The sequence below is a fragment of the Etheostoma cragini genome, chromosome 10, assembly GCF_013103735.1.
Source record: "Etheostoma cragini isolate CJK2018 chromosome 10, CSU_Ecrag_1.0, whole genome shotgun sequence".
Taxonomy (NCBI): Eukaryota; Metazoa; Chordata; class Actinopteri; order Perciformes; family Percidae; genus Etheostoma; species Etheostoma cragini.
Genome location: NC_048416.1, coordinates 21,591,803 through 21,613,754, shown reverse-complemented (window position 1 = coordinate 21,613,754; position 21,952 = coordinate 21,591,803). Strand labels below are relative to the sequence as shown.

The 21,952-nt window shown below is 39.0% G+C and overlaps 1 protein-coding gene across 1 annotated transcript in view; it reads left to right on the top strand.

Annotated features, from left to right (window-relative positions):
* The window catches only part of smyd5 (SMYD family member 5), an 11,451-nt gene extending 2,735 nt beyond the window's left edge, over positions 1–8,716 (top strand). Inside the window, exons 4-13 of the mRNA XM_034884063.1 lie at positions 127–248; positions 341–410; positions 1,794–1,898; positions 2,107–2,169; positions 3,637–3,707; positions 3,807–3,913; positions 4,097–4,153; positions 4,275–4,369; positions 6,389–6,459; positions 7,896–8,716. Of these exons, the coding sequence (XP_034739954.1) occupies positions 127–248; positions 341–410; positions 1,794–1,898; positions 2,107–2,169; positions 3,637–3,707; positions 3,807–3,913; positions 4,097–4,153; positions 4,275–4,369; positions 6,389–6,459; positions 7,896–8,046 (912 nt within the window). The 3' untranslated portion in view covers positions 8,047–8,716. The remainder of the gene's footprint in view (positions 1–126; positions 249–340; positions 411–1,793; positions 1,899–2,106; positions 2,170–3,636; positions 3,708–3,806; positions 3,914–4,096; positions 4,154–4,274; positions 4,370–6,388; positions 6,460–7,895) is intronic.
* The last annotated feature ends 13,236 nt before the right edge of the window (positions 8,717–21,952 follow it).

Genomic DNA, 21,952 nt, shown 5'->3' with positions numbered 1-21,952 from the left:
TGTATATATATATATATATATATATATATATATATATATATATATATGATATATTTGTCACTTGAAATTATAATTTATTTTGGTTGTTTTCAGTTTTTTCTGATAAAGATTTCTCCTCCTCTGCAGGTGATGTACTGTAGCAGCGAGTGTCGACAAGCTGCAGCGGATCAGTACCATCGAGTTCTGTGTTTGGGTTCCTCCCAGGACGATCAGGACCACCCCATCAACAAGCTGAAAGATGCATGGAGGTCGGGCAGCATGTTATTGGTATTTTCATTGTAAACCCTCCTTTGGGTGCACTGATTTTTTTGTTTAAAATAAAGATTTGTCTTCTCTTCAGGAGTATGCATTATCCCCCAGAGACCTCCAGCATCATGCTCATGGCCAGAATGGTGGCTGTGGTCAAACAGGTGAGTCTCTGATTACTTTTAGCTCTAAATCATTGTGTATACATAATGTGGGGGGTTAAAATTCATTCTGGCGTTTGAACTAATAATATAAGAAACACAATACCTTGTCATAAAAAAAGACATTACATGATTTTTATCACCCACAGCCCATAATGTTTGGATGGGTGTTAAACCTAGCTTGAAATTAACTTTGCCCTGACTAATACAGATGATCCAAATAAGAAAGCCGGATGTGGGAATTATTTTTGTAATGTGACAAGCTAGTGAGAGGACATTTTTAACATTTCTAATAGTCTTTGCTCTCATGAAATTAAAGCGACAGGCTGTAAACAAAACATAATGTGCAGCACATATTTATTTGATTCAGTTGCTCTAATCACATATTTTATATAAACAATAGATGTGCACTATACGAAAAGACATTGCTTGTAGTGATAAAACCACAGAGAATTTTCACAGACTTTGCAGTTCCCTTCAGCTCCTAAGGGTTTTAGCACCTTTCAGCTCATTGTTTTGGTTTTTACAGCCATAACTTTACTGTTTTGGTTCACTCTCATTGACCTTGTTTCCAGCTGCAGCAGGCAGCTGTTTACAAAAAGACAACTAACAAACTCACTGCACACTACCTGCTCAGCACCAAACAGCAGACCGACACAGTTAGAAACTAGCTTGTGAACATAGTGGAGCATTTAGCAGGTAAAGAGACAGATATTTCCCTCACGAGTTAACGGAGACCAAAAAAAAAAGATGAATATTGCACTTTATGGTGGTTATAAACATAACTCTAAATGAATGCTTAGAATTAAATCAAAGTGAGACAATTTTCCAAGTTAATGAAAGCTAGAATGAATACAGCACAAAGTAAAAAGCTAAAAATGGCATTATGTCTGGGTGTAGACACCACTTGGAGGTTAGTTTTTATTTTCCTTCAAAAGACAAGGGGCATTGATTGACCGATTAGTTTTGAACTTTAAAAAAAAAAAAGCCAACTATTTTTATAATTGTTTAGTTTTGATTACAGGTTTCTTAAATGTCAATATTTTCTAGTTTCTTCACTTGTCTGGGACAGTAAACACAATATCTTTGACTTGTGGATAAAACGAGACATTTGAGGATGTCATCTTGGGCTTTGAAAGACACTGATTGAAGTGTGTCATAATCTTTTGGCATTTTATAGACTTACTAACTAATTAATTAATCCAGAAAATAATCAACAGATTAATTGACTATGAAAATAATTGTTAGTTGCAGCCATACATTAAAACATATACTCATGTGTATCAAAGATAAACCGCATACCAACAATGGAATACACTATAACAACTAAATGTGACAAAATGATAAAACAAAAAAAAAGTTAAATGTATTGTTTATGTTTTCCAGGCCAAAGACAAAGCACACTGGCAGAAGCTGTTTTCACACTTCTGCAGCCGGACAGGTAATGAGGAAGAGGAGATCGCCCATAAGCTCCTAGGAGAGAAGTTCAGAGTAAGTTACCATCATGTTCTTCCACCTGGAAATATGAAACTGTTGAGGTGAAAAATGTATGAAGGCTGGCATTTCTGCTCTTCTGCTTATCACAGTTGTGTACGGCTCAGTAAGCAAAGCATGACCATGTTACTCCCTCCTGAGATTTGACTCCCACTGTGGCCATCTATGATGTATGTTTTTTATCCGTCTAACATTGTTTCTATAGGGGCAGCTGGTCTTGTTGCACAGCCTTTTTAAATCGGCACTTTATGATGAGCATCTGAGTCGGGTAAGAAAAAATAGTTCAAATGTAACCGCAACAACTAACACGTAGTTTTTTCATCATCAGTTAATCCAAAAAATATTTTCTTGATTATATATTCACTTTGTTGCCAAAAGTTGGATGAGAATATTGATACCTTTTTCATTTCTACGCGGTAAATGTGAAGCTACAGCCAGCAGTGTGTCAGCTTAGCTTAGCATAAAGACTGGAAACTGGGAAAATACTAGCATGGCTCTGTCCAAGGTTTATAAAAAAACAACTTACCTCTTAAGCTCACTAACACGTTATATAGAGGGTTTCACGACATGTCATTAGACCCGGAAGTCGCCATATTGGAGATACTCCGCATCAAAACAAAGCACAGGCGCTGAAGTAGATCCCGAACGTCGTCAAAGAAAATGGTTAATATTGCCATGTTTTAGGTTGTACCAATAGGGCCAACCAAGAAAAAACATTTGGAGTGCCACTTGGTGTAATATGGCCGCGCATCCGGGATACTGCCAAGAACGTGACGTTGGTGAAAGCCCTCTATCGCTTTTTAATCTGTAGAAAAAGTTGTTGTGCTGGACTACTTCTTGGCCGGGAACAGCGACTTCTTGGATTCTCTGCTGTTTGCCTGATTACCTCACAGTGATAACAAGACTCCAGGTAGTCGCTGCGTCCGGCCCCAAAAAATATCAAGCACATGACCCACTGAGGTGCTGGGTGGCAGATTTGTTTTAGGCTAACAGTTTGCCCTTTTTTACAGTCTTTATGCTAAGCTGTGGCTTCACATTTACTGCACAGACATGAGTCGATATCCTCATCTAACTTTTGGCCAGAAAGCAAATAAGTGTGTCCCAAAATGTCAAACTATTACTTATTAATTAATAGTTTGGTCTTTAAAATGTATAAGTGAACCACAGCATCACAAGATCTAACATTGCTAATGGGCCAAACTAATAGAGTTTCAGTTTGCTATCATAGAAGACAAAGAAAAACATTCACATTTGAGAATCTTCACATTATTTTTTTGTCAATTTAGCAACATTTAACTAATCAACAATTTAAACTGTTGCAGATTATTCACATGTTACAATGAAGCTGCATGTTAAATCTTGGACCTTGTTGCTATGGGCAGCTAATAACAGCAAGTCAGTGATGATATTTTAGCTTTTTATTTCCTCTATTTCAATTTGGGTTGCTTTTGTTCCCTAAATTTAAGTTGATCTTACAACATAAATGTCATAGGACATTACCTGTGTGTCATGCTGATTGTGTTTCAGGAAACATTTATCACACAGGTAGATTGTTACAGAAATGTATGTTTAAATATGGTGATAAGTTATTGAACTCTGTGTGACATTCTGAATAATGTTTTATGCTGATGCAACGGGAAAGTGAACAGACAGCACAAGATGCTGCAGCTGAAAGGGGTTAAATAAAATGGATGATTTTTTGGCATGGTTCAGTAAAGATGTGATTGCTTTGCAGTGGTTTGTCCCTGAGGGTTTCCGCTCTCTGTTTGCTCTTGTGGGAACCAACGGACAAGGCATCGGTACCAGGTAGACACTCGCCTCTCTTGTCCTGTTCTTATGACAGCTCTGGATCTTAGTTCAGCTCAAATACTTCTCTCTCTTTGTGCTCTATTTTTCCCAATTCAGCTCCTTGAGTCGGTGGGTTCATGCCTGTGATGCGCTTGAGCTTCCTGCCCAGCAGAAGGAGCAATTGGACTCTTTTATCGACCAGCTATACAAGGACATTGAGAAAGGTCACAGTTTAATCTCAGCCCTACAGTATTTTTTGCAGTCAATTATTTGACTGTTATTGAACAGATTTGCAGTTGAGTGAGTGTTTATTATTTTTTGTCTGTGTTGTCCCAATACCAATACTGTGATTATGTAACCGGTGTTCAGAGTTCCACAAAGGCATCATTTGTCTCTTTTCTCTGTAGAAACTGGAGACTTTCTAAACTGTGAGGGCTCTGGACTTTTTCTGCTTCAAAGCTCATGTAAGTGCAGATTATCTCCATGTTATGAGCGCTGTCTAATTCAGTTCACAGAGACTGGTACTCTGGTCAAAAGACCATCTGATAACCCCTTTTCTTTTTTTTATCTTCTCGCTCCTTGCAGGTAACCATAGCTGCATTCCCAACGCAGAGGCGTCCTTCCCCGACAACAATTTCCTGCTTCAGCTCAGTGCCCTTAGTGACATCAACCCAGGAGAGGTTAGCTCACACGTCTGGGTTTGGAGTGATAATTTCTGGCCAGGGATAGACGGGACAGAACATCCCTCTCTAGCTTTGTGTGCTCCCTTGTCAGACAGTATTAGAAGACTGAGACTTTGAGGATTGGAGTTGGTTTGTCAAGCTGTCAGAAAGATTGAGAAGCCTTGCATCTGCATGGCACAGTAATGTCAGAGCAGCAGTGCGTCTTTCACAGCAAAGCTCTCCTTTGAACGCTCGCTGAGACAGGAGCGCTTTGTTTAAGATTTCACCAGTAGTAAGATGGAAGGACACAGCGACTTCCTGCATGAGGGGAAAAAAACTATACAAAAAACCTGACTTATTTCTGCCGTTTGAAAAATACCAGTAACATGTCTTATGGGACTAAACTGTAATTGTTAAGGTCGCAGTGAAACAGAAATTAGAGCGTCTTCAGCTTCTGTACTGTGACATATTTCCCAGTGAAACAGAATATTTAAGCTATGGACAGAGATGGCAAAAGTACTCACTTCCCGTACTTAAGCAGAGGTACAAATACTCTGGTAAAAGTAGAAGTACTAATTTAACTTATTTACTCAAGTAAAAGTAACAAAGTACAGGCTTGTAAATGTAATTAAATTATAAAAGTAAAAGTAGCCTTGTGAATGATAACCATTTTTTATGCAAAGCTCAACACAAATGTTACTAGAGTGCATGCTGACACTTTAGGGGACATGAAAAAGGCTCTTTATATGCCATTGGCTACATTTTAAATGGATGTCTCCCAATAGGCCTAAAACATCACATGTATGATTATTGTGACAGAGAATGGGACTCCGGGTTAAAGAGATTCTGAGTGAGCAGCAAGATATGAATTTAGTTGTGATTCTGTGAGAATTTACAGATACAGTTTCTCTTTTTTTAATCCTCCCCTAACATTTAAAGTAATCTACATGTATGTGTGTGCGCTCAAATAAGGCTTCTGGAAAGAAAATAAAGGATAAAATATGAATTACTAAACTAAGAAGAGTTACGCAGCATATTGGCCAGGAGTCATTCTTGATGCCTACTAACTCAAACATCTCTATTACATAAAGCCGAGGATAATCAGGAATATCTTGCTGCTTTTCTGCCGAATCTCTGGGATCTCAGTTTTTTTCATTTTCAATCATGTCGCTGTCCATCTATGTTCTAAACTTAGCGCCAAGCCGCAAAGGTTTGCTGTGAATAAATGCGGAATGCCACCGACTCTGTCGAGTCGTCTCAGTGGTGCTTCAGATGCAACATACAGTATTCCATCCTATTAGATTGAATATGGTATTGATGACGCGAACAATAATAACGGTAAAATAATAACCAGTGAAATTATTTGAAACTTGTTAGGCTACTGAGGACTAGATTAGGACTGTATTTAAAGCTGATTTGGGTTTCTAACGTAGCCCCAGGTGTGTCCGTTAACACACGGACGGAGATAACTCCCGTCTTTTGATGCTTTATTAGAATCAAGCGTGCAATTTGGCAAACAGAACCACTAGCTAACTTACTTTAAATGTGCAAGAACTAGAAAAGAAGAACTTTAGTTTTGTACAAGAAGTTGTCATGTTGACAACTTCTAGGAAGTAAGAAGTAGAAAGTACCGATATTTTGAGTTAAAATGTAAGGCGTAAAAGTCAAAAGTCGCCACAAAAAATAGTAAAGTTAAAATATCAGAAAAATCTACTTGAGTACAGTATTTAAGTATTTTTACTACATTATGTCCCATCTCTGGCTATGGACAGCTAGAAAAGGTATTTAAAATAAATCCTTTGCAGATTGGGCCTCTAAAAAGTGGCCAGGCTTCGAGTTTAGCCTAGGATGAGTCATCAAACAATTGAAACGGTTTTACACGAAGAGAAAAGACAGGGATGTTGATGTAAAAATACTCTGATACAAATGTGTTTTATAGCAAGAGATGATGAACGATTAGCACAAAGACGCAGGGTTTTTCATTATAAGGCTATTCTGGTTCTTCAGCCAGTTCAACTGTTTTTTTTTAATTCTCAGGAGATCTGCATCAGTTATTTGGACTGCTGTCAACGGGACCGAAGCCGTCATAGCAGACACAAAATTCTGAGGTAAGCATCACCTCGGATGATTCACTAGAATTTAACATACTGTTATGAATTCCATCTGGATAATTATAAAGCTTTTCCAGGCAATAATGGGGATTCATGAGGCAGAGATGCCAGGGTCCTGATGGCTACTCCTGTGCTTACGCTCCTAATTGATCAACATGACGTCAATCCATCTTTGAATTACATTCCAACCAGGGCCTGAAGTGTTTGTGACCACCTGCCATTGTCACTTTTTACCAACCAGTTTTTTTTGTTTGCCTCATGAAGGTATAAACAGGAATTGCTGTGTCTATATGAGCCCATTCTGTCCTATTCATGGTAGCCTACACGTGGACATCGCGGCGTCATCACGTGCCGTTTGATAAAGTACTACTTGGACTTTAACTTATCAATGCACCTACAATAATGTAGCTGTCCTCAATTTAGGTCATCCTGTACATCTCATCTGCAGTGTTTCATGCATCCAACGTGTATGATTGTGTGTGTGTTTATGTGTTTGTGCGTGCATCAGTCATGGAGGGAACGGAGCAGTAGCCTCGCCCGCTGCAGAGAGTCAACAGGATTGAAACGCCAACAACTTTCAGCGAATTTATAGTGAAAAAAACGTGTACAAACAGTGTACATTGATGTTAAAATGTACACAGGTTGGCAGGATGGTCTGACATTTTTCGCATGGTTTTTCGCTGAAGGTATTTTTGGTAAATGGGAGTGACACACGTCTCGTCTTCACATCAGAAACAAGGAAATGAATTTGACCTGTTCGCACTCCCACCTGGTCAGTGGCCGCACTTGGGCTATGGGATTGTCCCAAGTAAGGAAAATGCAATAGGGGACCCTGGCTGTCAGTCATTGTCTAACCAGTGATGCGGGCCCCTGATTGGTAAGGGGCACGTAAGCAACTGCGTACCCTGTTTACCGATAGTTACCCGTCTCAATTACTAAATGAATTCTCATTGGCTACCTGCCAATATGGCAGGTAGATTGACGGTGTTAACCGCCAATTGCAAATTTAACAAATTATTGGTCGGGTGTTAATTTCAGGCTCTGATTCCAACACTCAGTCGGGAAAGTTCACTATGGCGACTTTGGTGCATCACACCCACTAATTGAAAGTATTAATTGCGGGCGCCTGGGTAACCCACCTGTTATATAGAGGTTTACTCATTGACCCAGGAGCCGTTGGTTCGTCTCCGACCTGCGGCCCTTTGCTGCATGTTATTCCCCCTCTCTCTCTCTCTCCCCTTTCATGTCTTCAGCTGTCCTTTAAAAACAAAGGCCTAAAATGCCCAAATAATTATTAAAAAACAAAGTATTTCTCAATTATTAAACACTTGTTTGCTGCAGATTTCTTAACAGAAGTGTGTAAAAGGCTTCTGATTATTTTCAGCTCCTGTAAAATATGCAAAAATGTGACTTGTGGAACATTCTCTTCCCAGGGAGAACTACCTGTTTGTCTGCTCGTGTCCAAAGTGCGTCTCCCAGATGGACGAGCTGGACGTGACATCAGAGGAGGAAGAGGAAGAAGAAGGCGAGGCAGAAGGTGAAACAGAGGGAGATGAAATGGAAGATGAGATGACGGATGTCTGATGAAAGACTTGCCCTTATTGTTCTCAACCATTTCCTTTCCTGCCACCACGCTAAGCAACCTAAGGAATAAAGACCAGTTCAAACCGTGATCTGCATTTCACCAGAACTGTCCAAATGTGTGAAAAATGTCAACGCATTCCACTCATTCTTTGTCCAGTTTCAGAGATCAGCCACAGAACACTGTGTGGCAGCATTGGGGTAGTGACAGTTTTTGGTGTTGTTTTTGCTTTACTTCAGCACACTGAAGGGTTTGAATAAATCAAAGACTATAACTTTCAGGCTTTGTGGGCGAATATCTAAGGATTGGTAGTTTTTTTTTGTACACTTGGGGACTATGTATAAAAAGGCTGATATTTCTAGACAGTTTATTAAATGTGGATGTAAATGCTTTTTTAAATCTACATTAATTAAAAAACATTCTAGCCAGTTGGGGGCAGCACCACCAATTGTAATCTTTGATATATCACCTTATTAAAGAGTAACCCCTTGGAATCGTTCTGCTCAACAATGGTTGAATTCCTCACCTTGAAGCAGTAATGTACAGGTTTCCTCCACTACCCCGTGACATCATCGTTGGGTGTGGTTACTGGTGCAACAAGAGCACATTTCTGACTGCACCTAGCTAGAAACAACCGTGATGAGAGTGATGAGGAAGACTCAAAACAGTAAAGTTTGGGGCTGCAAGAAAAAAAAAAAATAGAGCAATGAGTAGAAAGAGTCAAAAAAGTTGAGGTTAAATGCAGCTTTAAGTTAAAGCAGTCAGTACTTTATTATAGAACTTTGTCAGACCCAGAGCAGGCTGTTCAATTCCTCTGGGTTTAAATCTGGGAAGGTTCACGCAAAATCCTGTTTCATATTTTCTCTAAACATTTGTTTACCAATGTGTGTGAGTGCCATCTTCTGAAAATCTATTCAAGCATGGATAAAAAAGAAAAGAAAAAAGCAAACCGGTAGAGAATTTTGACTTTTGTCTTAATTTATTTTTCACTTCTGTTCAAAAATCATAACACTGACAGCAGTCGTTTATTCCAATGTGCTACAGCACAGAGCCAAAACAAAACTACTCTCCTATTGCACCGTGTCTGACCTTCAGGTCCACTAAAGTCAAAGAAGAATTGTTATTTCTTGTTCCTGTCAATTCTTCAACAAGGCAAAGTGTTTAAGCAGAGGTTAATCAGTTCGCAGGTGTTTTTCTCCACTTCAGTTTCTTACATAACTTTGCATTAATGCATTGAAGAGGCTTTTTATTTACTTTCCGTTGTTATATAGTCTTGTTATATTGGAGGAATCCAGCCAGTGATGAAATATAGTTTGGTTTTCATACAATGATCTACGGGGTTAAGTTCAACCCTACTTAAAATATTATGGAGACCTTGAGTGGAAAATTGCTTTGTCAGTAACTGTTTGCCCTTTGTTGAGAACTGTAATTCAAACCGCAGTTCCACATGAGTGAAATTGCTGCTGCGCACACATGAATCAATATTACGACTATAATCACAAATCCCAATAATTCCTAAAAAAACATACTAGACAAAGATTGAAAATATTGAATGACTAATCCCAATTTTTTTCAGTTGGCATTCAGTACAGTGGCACAGGAGAACATGGCTTTGTAAGTTCACACAAGTATGATTTAAAAATAACAGCTGCAAACAGGAGCCTTGCATTGTCATTTTTACTACTCTAGCATAAAACCTTGAAATTGAATGTCTGTTAAGTCATTCATCAGGTTTACACACCTCCTGCCTTTGCTACTGAAGACTACTTGTAAAATATTTGTTCAGTCTTTGCACATTAAATACAAATCCTTAGCCAAATAGTCTTCTTCAAGGGGGTGTGGGTCTTAACTAATCAATGCTTTTTAAGGCTCTTACGCTCCAGACAGCTGTTTACGCCACACTTTTAACATGCCATTTATACATCTACATATCTAATATCATTAATTAATAAATTGATTAAATTAGGTATTCTATTGTTGATGCCTGGCCGCTAATCCCTGTTCACAATGACATCACGTGCTGTCTTATTGGTGCTATATGGGTACAATAATAGTCTCTTTGCAAAGTTAAACCCAATCCTCTGCTTTTTCCCACTGCCTCCAGACGTCTTGGTTGACATTTCCCTATTAACCTTCTCAATTTACTTTACTCCAGTCCCCAGTTGAAGCTGCACTTGCATCATATGCTAATTCACCCAGAATGCACAAAAGAGAAATGGTAAAAAAAGAACATATTATGTCCATGAAAGGATGCACACCTGGGACCCAGCATGGCAGGGAGGCGGAACACATCCTCCAGTTGAAGCTCCCCCACCTTTGGCTGTCATCCTCTCAAGCAATGGCAGAATCGCTGCAGTAGCTCTGTAACTTTGGAACGTGGAATTTGGTACAGCTACCTCACTGCAGGGGTCTTGGGCGTGCACACATATGGGCCTCCACATCACGCAGTGTGGCCTGTTTCAAGTAGGGAAAATGGAGAGGTCAACGAGTCCGCCCTGACAGAAGTGGGCTAGATAGAGACTCATTTGTGGACTGAGAGGGCAGGAAGTGGGGCAAGTGTTTGAGGGAAGGAAAAGGGAAGTGAGGGGGGATACTAATTGCTATGCAGAGAAAGAGTCCTTTATTCTGTTAAACCAAGTACAAAACACTTCATATACATTTCAAAGACTACAATAATCAAAAAGTGGAATATTGCTGTCATTGTCATATCCAGATGAAGGGGGGGGTGGGGGGGTAGTTGAGCCTTTTTAAAATGTTATGTTAACGAAATATTCTGTTTTACCTACATAGTATTACTTGTAAAGGCTGGACTAGCTTTGTCAATTTTTTTTTTTAAACCTCAACCTAAGATGCTCCTGCTTAAGAGTTTTTAATCATGGCCGGTAAGATATGGAATAAGGGATGCAGCGGTCCCACTTCTGCAGCCCCAACACCAATACCTGGGTTTTGGTTATCGGCCGATACTGAGTACCGATCTGATACCACTGTTTTATTATGCCTAGTCTGGATCAACGACCTTTCATTAAATGGAAAATCGCCAAATGTCGTTTTAATTGCAGAACTTGATTTTAATTTGGGAAACTACAACAAACTTTGAGCTAGCAAGCTTCAAAGAAAATGTGTATCTTGCAACATGGAAGCCTTTTTTCCCTCCTATCAAGGAAGGTATGTGTGGAGGGTTGAGTTTGTTTTCTCGGAGGAGACTTTTTCCTAAACCATCCCTGGTTTTTGTAGCCTTTTGGCCGACCAAGGCCTATTTATTACATAACTTTAGTTGGTACAGTTTTCTCCAGGAGTGCAAAAATATATTCTCAATTTGTACTCTGTAACTGTACTCTGGTCCTGACCTGTGTGCATTTGTGGTGTCTGTTAAGCCCATCCATGCATTCCCTGTTGCTTTTGTTAAACAATTGTATTGTCTCTCTCTCAGTGAGGGTGTGACCCACAGTATGTACTGTGCATCAGTACAACTACTGCTAATAATAGTTAGATAGTGTTATTAAGATGTGCACCAAGTAGTAGGCACACTGTAAAATTTCTTGCGGAATTTTCTAGTTTGACATACTATACTATGACTTTTTTAAATTTTTTTATGATATTTATGATGTGACTTTTTTGTGGCTTTTTTCAGCATACTCCATTGGTGACGCAGTGGCATAGTGGTTAAATACTATTAATTACAAAAAAAACTATTTTTGACATACTATACTATGAGCAAATGTACAAAATCAGCAGGGGATCAAATGTTTTTTTCCCTCACTGTACTATACTTTGACTTTTTCAAAATACCATACTATGACATTTTTCAACATACTATGACTATTTTTGACGTACTATACTAGTTCAAGTTCAAGTTCAAGTTAAATCATTTATGCCCAGAGGTAGATTTTGTTTGCAGTTGAGTCCTCATACACACATAAAAACAAAGAGGCACATCATTCAACTTAAAGCAATTGAAATAGCGAAAATTTTAATTACAAATTAAAAGTTCTTAACGGTCCAGATTATACTTAAATATTAATGTGAACTAAATATTACTAAAAACAACATTAAATAAACACCAAATAAACACATTTGCAAAGTATAGCTATGATTTATTCCTCAGTGTAATGGCTGCAAGGACAAAACAGTTTTTTTGTCTTTATTCTACACCTAGGGACGCTAAACCTACGCCCAGAGGAAACAAGTAGAAACTCTGTGTGCAATGGATGGGAACTCATTGATAATTGAACCAGTTATAACTGTTTTGTGTAAAAGGTTTTCACGTGGAGCTGTGGGTCACCAATCAGCCTGCTAGACCACTTCACTTTTTGGTTGAGTGAGTTTTTATTTTTTCAGAGAGAGGTTCCCAAACCAGGCTGCTGGCGCAAATCCTAAAACTGATTCAATAAAAGTGTGGTAAAAGAGGGTCATGACAGATTTTTCAATGTGGAAGCGACTCAGTTTCCTCAAACAGGCCATGATGCCCATTTTTACACACAGCTTCACAGTTATACTATGTCCTTTTCATGATTTTTTTTCAACAAACTATACTTTAACCTTCATTTGACTTTTCAAAATGTTACATGACTTTTCATCAAAAAATAAAACTTAAAGGACAATTCTGTTACAAAACAAACCTAGGGGTTAAAACACATAGGTAACGAGTCTGAACCGTTCTTTGCGATATGTTTTCATGCTAAATGAATGTGACGAGTTTTAGCACAAACCCCTAATTATAACGCTAGTCGTCCGGGGCCCAAATAGCTATTTCTATACCACTAACAAGGCTCAAAATAGCACCACATTTCCACGGTAGCATAATATAATTAGGGTTCCTACATGCCATCATGGAAAAACAGTCATGAGCAGTCGAACGAAGAACGCCGTGCTTGAGCCATGTTACTGGTTACTGGTTACATGGTCTTCGTCGTTCGACTGGTCATGACTGTTTTCCCAAGATGGTGCCGGCCAAATGGTACTGTCTTTATAAATCTTTTTTAATAAACTATCTGTACACAAAGTTATCAATGCTTCGGTTTACATGTAGGGACCTTCATTATGCTACCATGGAAATACCTTATCCCAGAGAATGGTTGACCCAGTACTCATGTGTTATTAACCGCTAGGTTCATTTTCCATCAGGATTGTCCTTTAAAATATTCCACATTTGTTTAAAACGTTATTGGTATTATACAACATTTCAATGAAATTCATTCTAACTAAAACCATTCCCACTTTTCCAACTATTCTCACTTCACCTTTTTTTTACGCAGTTATGCCAGCAATCCAGTTTAGCTTTATCATTTTGCTTTTTAGCATTCACAAGCATTTCCTTTTTAATTTCAGATTATTTCTTTCATATTTTTCAGTGTTGAATCGTTTTGGTCAATGTCAGAGAATAGTTGAACATACCTGTAGTTGAACATACCTGTGACAATCTCCCAAAGCAAAGTATTATGTTTTCAAGTGTCTTGTATTGTCCAACCAACAGTTAAAAACATTGACATAAAACAGACGAGCAAAGAGCAAAGACCAAAGCTTCACATTGGATAAGCTAGAACCAGAGTGGTTAGTTTCTTTATTCATACTTAAGTTAATAATTAACCAAAAGTAATTTTCTGTAAGTGTACTACTTGATTGTTTCAGCTCTATACATTTTTATTTAAATTTCTTATCAGGATGTTTGTAGCCCGATCCTCATCTATGTGATGTTACTCCATTTCAAGTTATGCCTGCAACTTAAATGTCCCCATTTTCCTTGAATCTGGTCAGTTTCTTTATGAAAGTCTTTTTGTTTTTAAAAAGCTATCCTCCAATGAACAAGCTTTGCATTTTTCCATGATCTATTCTAAATGATTCAAACCAGTGATAAAAATCAGTCAGGCAATCTTCATCCTAATATACTTAACGTCATCTCTCTCTCTTCCCAGCAACCTGCTTTCTATTCATCCGCCAAGGCGAAAGATGGAATGTGCTGTTATGACTGCTAGTTGTCTATTTAACTAACTATTTCACATTGCATGCTCGAAGAGGGTAAACCTTGAAATTTAATCGGGTTTTTAGAAGCAAGCAAACTGACTCTGTTTAAAAACAGGCCCATATGGAAACAATCTCCAACCTACATTAGCGCTGTCCAGATCAGTTACCACAACGGACACCATTGCTACCTTGGAGGGCAACTCCAGAACTACTGTGATGAACGACTGCTTCATGTGATATGAGCCGACCTGATGTAAGGGTATTGCACTTTAGCTCACCCTGCATAAAAATAAACAAAAGAGAGAAATACAGTGTGAGAACACAAACGTGGCTGCTGAGTGACCTGCTGGTTTTGATCAATGTTTGAGATTTCTCTGGTTCAGTTCTGCTGAAATGATTTCCTGTAAAAATCAAAACAGTACAAATTGTCAACAGTACCGAACAGAAACATTGTGAGATGCCCAATAACAATACATTCATCTTCAAGGAGAAATGTTTAAGACCTCAATCGGGTCATATAAATCTTGCAGCACGGCCTGAGCCAGTGGAATGGAACATGAAAAATAGAGCTGTGAACGATCCAAAAGGATGCTTTAGCATCACAAATGTTACAACGGTATCTATACTAACACCAACACGGAGGACTAAAGAGAAATATACAATTTGTGAAGTGTTTTTGTTGACAGATTCTCTCTCTAGTATTAACACAGCCTTTAAAACAAAACAAAAAGTTTTTGAATTGCAAAACCAATTGCTTCAGTTATGAGAGCACAGAAGCAAGAATTTAAATATTTTTACCAACAGAAAAACTTCAGTTCAGGGGTTTATGTGTTTTAGCCATGCTGGCTGCTCTCGGGATGGGAAGGAATCATTTGGACAGTCCAGACTGACATATCTCATCAAACATGAATGGGCGTGAAATTTATTTATTTATTCTTACAGTCTAACATGACCTGTATGAGTGTTTCATAAATTATTGCCCACTAGCGGTGACAGGAAACACAACCCACAGGAGCGTTTTGCATCCAAAGATCTATAACCAAGAACATAATGTTTGAGTTATAAACACGTCATTAACGTTGTGAAATAGCCAAAGTTTTGTCATGGTTAGGCACAAAAACTACTTGGTTAGGTTTAGAAAAATATTGTGGTTTGGGTTCAAATCAGTACATTTGTTATGTTACTTCCTTTCCAGTTATTACACAGAATGTAATTAAGGGCGTTTTTTTTTTGCCCTCAACATCTCCTTCCATGGTTATGTTTAGGGTTAAGGTTAGGGTCAGCTGCCTGGAAGGCGACGTCGGAAGCAAAAAACAACATTGGTCGTAATTAAGATTTGTTGGTTCCATAAACTCAACATTTACTTTTATTTTCAAATGGGACACGAACACTGGTCTCTTGGGTAAAAGTCCTGTATTTATTTCCTCCAATACCTTATCACCATCTTGCCTTCTCTGCTCCCATGATAAATACTATGGCCACTAGAGGGGGCCACCACTAAAAAACGTAAATATCGTTCATAGTTGCTGCTTGAAGAAATAAATTGTTGTGTCGTTTTTTGGGGAGGACAGTCTCCTTTTTCACCAAACAGAAAAGTTTGGAAAGATTGACGGACAGAGGCACAAACATCATTGATGACTCTGAAACGCTGAGATGATCACAAGCACACGAAGGGGCTGTGGGTTTTCCATTCTTGGATGGGTAGTTTGGTTTTTGTGGTTTTCTTTCCCTCCCCTTTCTGGTTTTAGACCTCCGGGACATGCATACATTTTATTTTTACAAACCTCCCAGTTTGAGGCTTGGACAATTGAAATAAGACCATTGTGCTATATGTGAAAGAGATCATCTATGATCAACTGCAAATGCCTAGATGAATTCTTTTGCTAAGGTCAAGCCCGACATTCCCACTGAGACCAAACATGGTCTGACTCATGTAGTGCAAATGAGGCATTTGAAACACTGGCCATTCAGCTTTATTTCTCGCTATCTCATTTTCACATCTCTTGCAGGACATTCAGCACATCCTTGCAAGATGAGGCTAATTCTTTCTTTTGGCTGTGGCATTTCAAAGTGAAGGCTTCGAAAGAAGCAATTGTATCCACTTATGTGAAGCTTATTCTTGCTAGTCAGAATGTTAAGCATGCTAGGGAGATAGCTTTGCTAGATAAGACACTTATCAATATCAAGAGCTGCTTTCACACCCTGTGGACAGAATTGGACCCGTGAGAATTTTGTGAATGTCTGATGAAAATGCCTGCAGGTGGCAAGGGTCTCTGTTAAGTAATCCTTTCAAGATTTATGATCCTTCATCTGCAAATTTTCACTACTCCGTCCCAAATGAAATGGCCTGTCTGTGAAAGTGAGCCCCCTCCCTCCCTCCGTCATCAACATATATACCCCCAGGACATGCCTTGACCATCATGGGGGTGGGGGGAGGAAGCCCATGCCTAATGCTTTGTGTCGTTGTTCGAGTTCCTCACAACTTTACACATATTACACATAAAAAGACCACATAGGAGCCTTGGTTCCACAAGGCCCCTTCATTAGGCTTTCAGGGCAAGATAACTCCAACAAGTCCTCCAAACCACATGGTCCCATAGGTTTGTAGTCCTACCTTAATACAACCCATAAGAGCATTTCCTAAATTATCGCCCCTGGTCGTGGTAGGAAATATGTCCCAGAGGAGCGTTTCACCTCATATCTAAACGTAACTCTCACGGTTTTAAACACAGCTTTAACTTTGTGAAACTGTTGTAGTTTGGTTATGATTAAGCACAAAAACGACTTGGTTAGCTTTGAAAAAAAGATTGTGATTTGGGTTAAAACGTCTGGGGCACACACCACGGTTTCAGTAAAAAAAAAAGTATTTTGCTACATTTTGTCGGGGCTGAACGCACCCCAATACGTTTGTTACGCTGATGTAGTTCCATTTGTTCCTTAAAACAAAATAAAAAAATTCAGCTTACTTTTAACTTCAAACGAGACACGAACCCCGGTCTCTTGGGTCCCAGTCACTCATCCACCACCCCAACCTTACTTCCTGCTTCACTCCCATCATATTTAATATGGCCACTAGAGGGCACTGCCATTATAAATGTGAATGCGGGTCATAATAGCAGCTTGAACAATCAACTTACGGGGATGTTTTCGGGTGAGGACAGTCTCAATAACCCAGTGGAATTTTCTTCATACACGTGGTATTATATCGACATTTGTAATTTGCAAATGATGAATAAAGGCCTTTCTCCACACAAAAACAACATTTGGTATGCAAAGGTTCACCTTTGGATTATTTTCAGCGTAGTCTATTATCAAACATTTGGATAAATAAATAATAGCATGACATTATTGCACATCCTAAGCCGTGTGTTACAGGCAGGGTGTCTTTTATTGGAGAATATACTGTTGGTCATCAATATCACCTCACGACATCATCTAATTACTAAGCAATGTAGTGGCTGGATGGAACAAACAATAAGCAGGTAATCTAGCACTGGCTTCCTATTACATTTAATTTATGTTCACAAAATGAACAGATAAAATATTTAAATGGGACCATTTTTACAGCCCACAACAAGAAGACCTGTGTGCCACAAACTACCCAGAATTTTCCAGACAACTCAGTGTTTAGTTTCATACACACAATCCTCCACAGACAAGTCCAGCCCAGATGAATTGATGCATCAGGTGCTTCTATGACGCACTGACTGTCTTGTTCCCCAGATGGATGTGCCTCTGAAGGCCCCCGTTGTCTGAGACTGAATTGTTCCAAAAAGTATCATGATTGAGCTTAGAGGTGCAAAATCCACCAAGACAGAAAGTTGGCCCCAAGCACAAGCTGGAAATGTGATTAAGTCCTGAACCTCTGTGGTAGAGTTCCACCCAACAAATCCCATACCAAACACCGTAATTCGTCCGAGGTTCCTCGGGAGACATTTAGCATTTTGTTAACATAAACCTGTTTAGTGTGACGTAGGACAAAGCCCCCTGAAGTGACAGATGTTTCTCTTCAATGTGTGGGAAGTTTTTTTTTTTAAGAGTGGGATGGGTTAAGTGAGAGATGCTCAGGTTGCTTGTTTGAAATCCTGGGCTGATCCAGTCTCTCTTGCTCTCTGTGAAATTTTGCATGTTGATATGGAATAAAACTTCTCTGTTTCAGAAAGCAAAGAATCTGCTCCATCTCTTTCCTCTCCTTCATCTGCAGGACTTCACAAGTTATGAAGATGGTGATTTAGGGTTAATTCAAATACTTGGGAGTTAGGGGCCATTGTAGCCTTTAGATAGATAGATAGATAGATAGATAGCTGGATAGATAGAAAAAATGGGAAATTATGGTGTTACAACAGCAAACATACAGTCACACAGCACAGAAAATAAATATAAATGAAATAGTAGGATACAAAATACATACATACAATATACATGAAATAATAATAATAACATAAGTAAAATATAAGAACAAATATTTGAATATATACAGGATGGGAAAACAAAATGTGCAACTGCTTAATTAGTATGCAAAAATAAACCAATTGTACAGGTTGCCCTTAGTGCAGTATTGTGGTGCAGTATTGTGGTGCAGTATTGTGGTCTCTCAGAGTCTTATCTAGCACCCAGTGATGACGTGTTGAAGAGTTTTACTGCCCATGGTAGGAATGATTTCCTGTAGCGGTCCGTGCGACATCGAAGCTGTCGGAGCCTCTAAGAGGGTAGTTGGGGTACCAAGCAAGCAAGGTGCTCTCAACATGAAATTGTTTCACATACTAAGTAAAAGAGGAACCCCTTTTCTGCTGGGATCTCTGAAAACCCCTTTTTAGCTATTATACTACCTTATTATAATCTGCTAACTGCAAGATTTGAATCACAGATTTGCAACAATGGTTTGTTTGTTTAAATGTAATGGGACGGCTAGAGCATTGTAGAGGAAGAGAATAAAAACAAAGGCTTCTCTCATGAAGCTGACGGTCTGTTTGTGTGGCTGGTTGAAGAGTCTTGAGACACCAGAGGGAAATCCACCAGACCTTCAAAGGCCCAGCGTAGTGGCGGGTGTTGGCAGACCGCTGGTTTGGACAGCTTGCATACCTTACAACACAGCTCCAGTTAAGAGACAGGCACACATAAACACAGCATCACCCACCATTATGGATTAGCATGCACTGTACAGGCCAACATTCCCAACCAGGTAACTTACGCCTCAGGGGTTACCTCAGTATTTTGCAAAAATTTCAAAGTTACAGTCCGAAAAAGTAGAAAGCACCTAAACATGTGAATGAATGTATGTGAAAACTAGTTAGCAAGCAAACAAGCAAGCTAGCAGAGATGTCTAAACAATTCACAAAAAGTAATAGATACGTACATGGTTCAAAAAGACAGCTAAAAGTAATGAAACTGTTTAATTCATCAGGTAAAAGTAATAGTTAAAAACAGTTAGATAAAATTATTTTTCATACGTAAAATGGTTGAAATATATAGCTGCAGCCTTTAAAGTTGCACTTGTTTGAATGCAAATGTACCAAATTCAACATTGATATTTTAAATGCGTAAAAGGATTATTGTAACAATATCAACATAATATTAAATAAAATCCCAACCCCATTTAAAGTCTAACCTCACACATTGAAATTTGTATTTCTTATAGAGCACATTGAAAAACAACAACAGTTGACCAAAGTGCACTGAACAGTATAAGACAGATAGTTAGGCACGTGAATTACTAAATGTTTACACTCAATTTTTTTTTTAATACAAGTACACACACTCTCACAAACACAGGAAACCACTGAATTATGGATGCAGAAACAGGAAATTCCTCCCTTTAGCCCCTGTCACTCAGGCTTCGACCTTGCACTAAATCAATTAGTAGTGCTGCAGGCAATCAGTGGACCTCCCCGGAGACTCTATGAATGTACCCTTAATTCACAAGGGCCTCTTGGACCCCTCTCCCCAGTCCCCACCTGATGGGTGGCCACTGCTCCTGTTCTTACAAACAGGACAGTCATTTCACGCTGCGCAAATCAGAGTGCAGTAGGGGTGAGATAGTCTCATTTCCTCTGCTGTGCAGCAGCCTGTCTTGTCCATAAAGAGTCTTCTCCTGTGTGGTCAGGAGGGTCTTGTTCCACTCGGTGACCAATGTGAAGGTCCCTCACTGTGTCCTTTAGGTGGGTTTTGTCTTTTATAGTGCCGCTTTAAGGCAAGCACTGCTATAAAAACAATTTGTGGTGTGATAATCCTGGCTAAAAATGACCAGGATATCGTATAATGTTGATCAACAATAGACTTAAGGATGAAATCTCTATTGTCATGAATTGATTGGTGCTCACGCAATAAATCGATTAATTGCTAGGTATCAACAACTAATTTACCATTTGAGTCATTAATTAAGGAAAATGCCATGTTCGCTGGTTCCAGCACAACACATGAGAACTAACTGCAGTTTAATTCTTCCTAGCATTTCTTCCTTCTTTTATTTAGAGCTGTTTTAATTCGACAGCGCTATTCTTAAGTGATTGTTTTAGTATTTTGTTTGTCCCATAACTGACTCAGCCTCTGCCCTGCTTCTTCGGACAAACAGACAGTTGTGTGATTTTGTAACATTTAGGTTGATAAAGTGAACTTGTAAGCAAACAGTGGCTCACTTAAATCCTTTAGGTGAAACATTACCATTCATTTTGAGAAGTGTTTGAGTCCACCTGATAAATGTAATATATTTATTCTTCTTTTAGCTCTGTTTTTTGTCTCTACCCCTGAGGGAAACATCTGGCTCTTAAGCTGCTAAATGCTCCACTATGTTCACCAGCTAATCTCATGTCTGCTGTGTGGTGCTAAGCAGGTAGTGTACTGTGGGTTTTTAGAGTTTTTTTCTTCTGAAAACAGCTGCCTGCTGATGTAAACCACACAATGAGAGCAGTGAGAGTGAAATAAAACATGACGTTGTGGCCGGGCAGCTAAACAATAAGCTAAAACTCTCCACAAAGCTCTGTAAAGCCAAGTGAAGCTGCTGATTTTAGTGATAATTCTCTGTAGGTTTGATGAGGGACCTCTTTCACAGGAAGATTTAATACATTACTGATTATTGCTGCTTTAATATCTTGTGTCAAACATTATTTTCCCCAAATATATAATACTATCAGTCAAATATAAGTTAAGATTGTTTTTTTTCAGTGTGTAAATGTTTAAAAAACTCAATAAGAACTCAATAAAAAGATAGCACTGTTGTACAAGAGACATGATACAGGACTAAACACTGCACAGGAAATAATTTAGGTCTGTCTCTCATTATTGTTTCCATGAGTTACATTGCAACGAGAAAATTCTGTAAATTATTGGTAAATAGCACACATTAGTTCTGCTAATTTCACACATTGCTGGATTGCAAGTCGTCCATGCTCTGCCCCAAACTTCAATCTGGGTTGTCTTGGCGTTTCCGTTTAGGGAACCTGACACTTACTCGAGCTTCCAGCCATTCAGTGTTTATCAGCAGGATCAATGCAGCATCTGTGTCTTCCTCCCCACGAGACTCTGTGGGATGTAATCCCTTTCCAGCCGAGCGGTTCCTGAATCTTCCCATTCACTCTTGCTCCCCAGAGGACACAGAGGCACATTTCCCATGGACCTGAATAACTCTGCATGCTATTTGCAATATGTATTGCAGGAAGATTGTACCATAAAGTAATGCACATGCCTCAGATGACTTTGCCTCGTCTTTAAGGGTGAACGCATTTCTTGAGATAGTGATGCTAAAGTATTCACATCTTGTGACCCTCAGTGGAAAAATCAAATCCAGACAGGAAAGCTCGCCCTTACAACAACCCCCCATAGCTTTTCATACTGGTGCCTGACACAGTCGGGAAATAGATCTGATCTCAGATCAAACCAAACGCTGTGGTTTTGTGCGTTTAAATGGGACTTTGCCACACTGATTTCCCTTGTTCATATTTCCCTGACTAA